This window comes from Charadrius vociferus, unplaced genomic scaffold (genome assembly GCF_000708025.1).
Source record: "Charadrius vociferus isolate BGI_N301 unplaced genomic scaffold, ASM70802v2 scaffold604, whole genome shotgun sequence".
NCBI lineage: Eukaryota > Metazoa > Chordata > Aves > Charadriiformes > Charadriidae > Charadrius > Charadrius vociferus.
Window position 1 is genome coordinate 818,475 of NW_009648244.1, and position 1,882 is coordinate 820,356.

At 39.6% G+C, this 1,882-nt stretch overlaps 1 protein-coding gene across 1 annotated transcript in view; it reads left to right on the plus strand.

Annotated features, from left to right (window-relative positions):
• The window catches only part of DIS3 (DIS3 exosome endoribonuclease and 3'-5' exoribonuclease), a 23,039-nt gene extending 22,766 nt beyond the window's left edge, over nucleotides 1-273 (plus strand). Inside the window, 1 exon segment of the mRNA XM_009884212.1 lies at nucleotides 184-273. Within this exon segment, the coding sequence (XP_009882514.1) occupies nucleotides 184-273 (90 nt within the window).
• Nucleotides 274-1,882: the final 1,609 nt, after the last annotated feature.

Genomic DNA, 1,882 nt, shown 5'->3' on the forward strand with positions numbered 1-1,882 from the left:
AGTTGGGTGTTTGTTATATGTGATTGTTATATGATGGTAGACCCTCTTCTAGGTGACCGCTAACAGAATTTTCTGATGTTGATACAGTGTTCTTGAAAGGTCTGTACAAGTAAACTCAAGTTTTATCAGGACAGTAAAATTCAGTTAAAAGTGTTCTGACTTATAATTCTTTTCTTACTGCAGATACTAGGAAATGATGCACCTGCAAATCTATCTACAGAGATAAGAAACAAGAATGAACCGGAGAAAAAGAAAAAGAAGCTACAAAAATAGCTGGATGTAAAAGTTAATAGGAAGTCACACATGAATTACTTGTATTTACATATTTTTTTCCCTATGGGCAAAATGCTAAGAACAGATTTTGTTTACTTTTAAATACAGATTTTAATATTTGTAAAACTGGCTTTTTTTAAAAAAAAAACCCTTTTTATGACTATATGTATGCAGGAGCACAATAGTTTTAAAACCAAGTATGTCTACAGTTTTGTCTTGAGGGTGAAAATAAATGCTCCTGCAATGTGAAGGAATAGTTGTAGTATTTCATTTTTTTAACAGCCTTAAGGCCATTCAAGAGCATCAAAGTCAGTCTCTCTTCAGCCCTCAGTGCATTCTCTTTAGCACCTCAGAACTGAGAGAAGTAACTGTGCTAGTTCCTGGTCTTAAGTGCTAACAGACTATACTCTTGAAAGATAAAATTCCACAGGCTTGCACTTCCTTCTGGGAAAGGTCTCTTTCACACCAGATTAGCTGTGTGTATACAGGCACCACGAGAAATCACACCATAAGAGTGCATTAGTCTTTGTCCTAGACCTTAAGGCAATTTAAAATCGTTACTTAGCCTCTGATGAACTGCTTTAAAAAAAAAAAAAAGGATGGAAACCATCAGTTATGTTTGTTACACAAAAATTGAGAAGTAACAAGTTTTACAGTGATTGTTCTAGCTTATATTGTGAAAATGCTGGTGAGATAGAATTATTAGTTAATTAGAATTCTCAGAAAAACCCCAAACATTTTGTGCCTTGAACTGCATTGTTGCGATGTCATGGTTTAACCACAACATGCAGTCAGGCCTGTATCAGCTTACATCATGTGACTACGTAGTCACAAAAAATGCTACATGCTGCAAGGACTGAAGTAATTTTAAGGGTGCTTCTAGACTCAGTGCTGAACACTCTCCACAGGGACTTCCAGGTGGTTGCTATTGAATTCTGCAAGTTCATTTCGGTAAAAATCCTCCAAAGTGCCTGGGATTGGAGTTTTCATAGACTGGGTCTGCTGATGCCAATTCCTGGCTTTCAAAGCCAACAAACTGCAATCCCACACACTACAGGTGTTCCTTAGAGATCATGAAGAGTTATAGCTTACAAACTTCTGTACTAGTCACTTCCTCCTCAAGGGGTTTCCTTGGGTGATCTGTGAGTCACAGTTGATCAGTATGTGGTTGTCATGTGGCCATGACATGTCATATCCCCCATGGATATGGTTTTTCTCATGGAAAAACTGGCTTCACACGGCCTGGATGAGCATACGATCCGCTGGATCAAGCACTGGCTGACTGGAAGGTCCCAGAGTGGTGCTCAATGGATTTAAATCCAGCTGGCAGCTGGTCACAAGTGGTGTGCCTCAGGGCTCAGTGTTGAGACCATTTCTGTTTAACATCTTTATTGATGATCTCAATAAAGACATAGGGTGTATCATCAGCAAGTTCGCAGATGACACCAAGTTAAGCAGGAGTGTTGATTCCCAGGAGGATAGGGAAGCTCTACAGAGAGACTTAGATAGATTGGATCATTGGGCCAACATCAGTGGTATGAGTTTCAACAAGGGCAAGTGCCAGGTCCTGCACTTGGGCCACAATAACCCCATGCAGTGCTACAGGCTT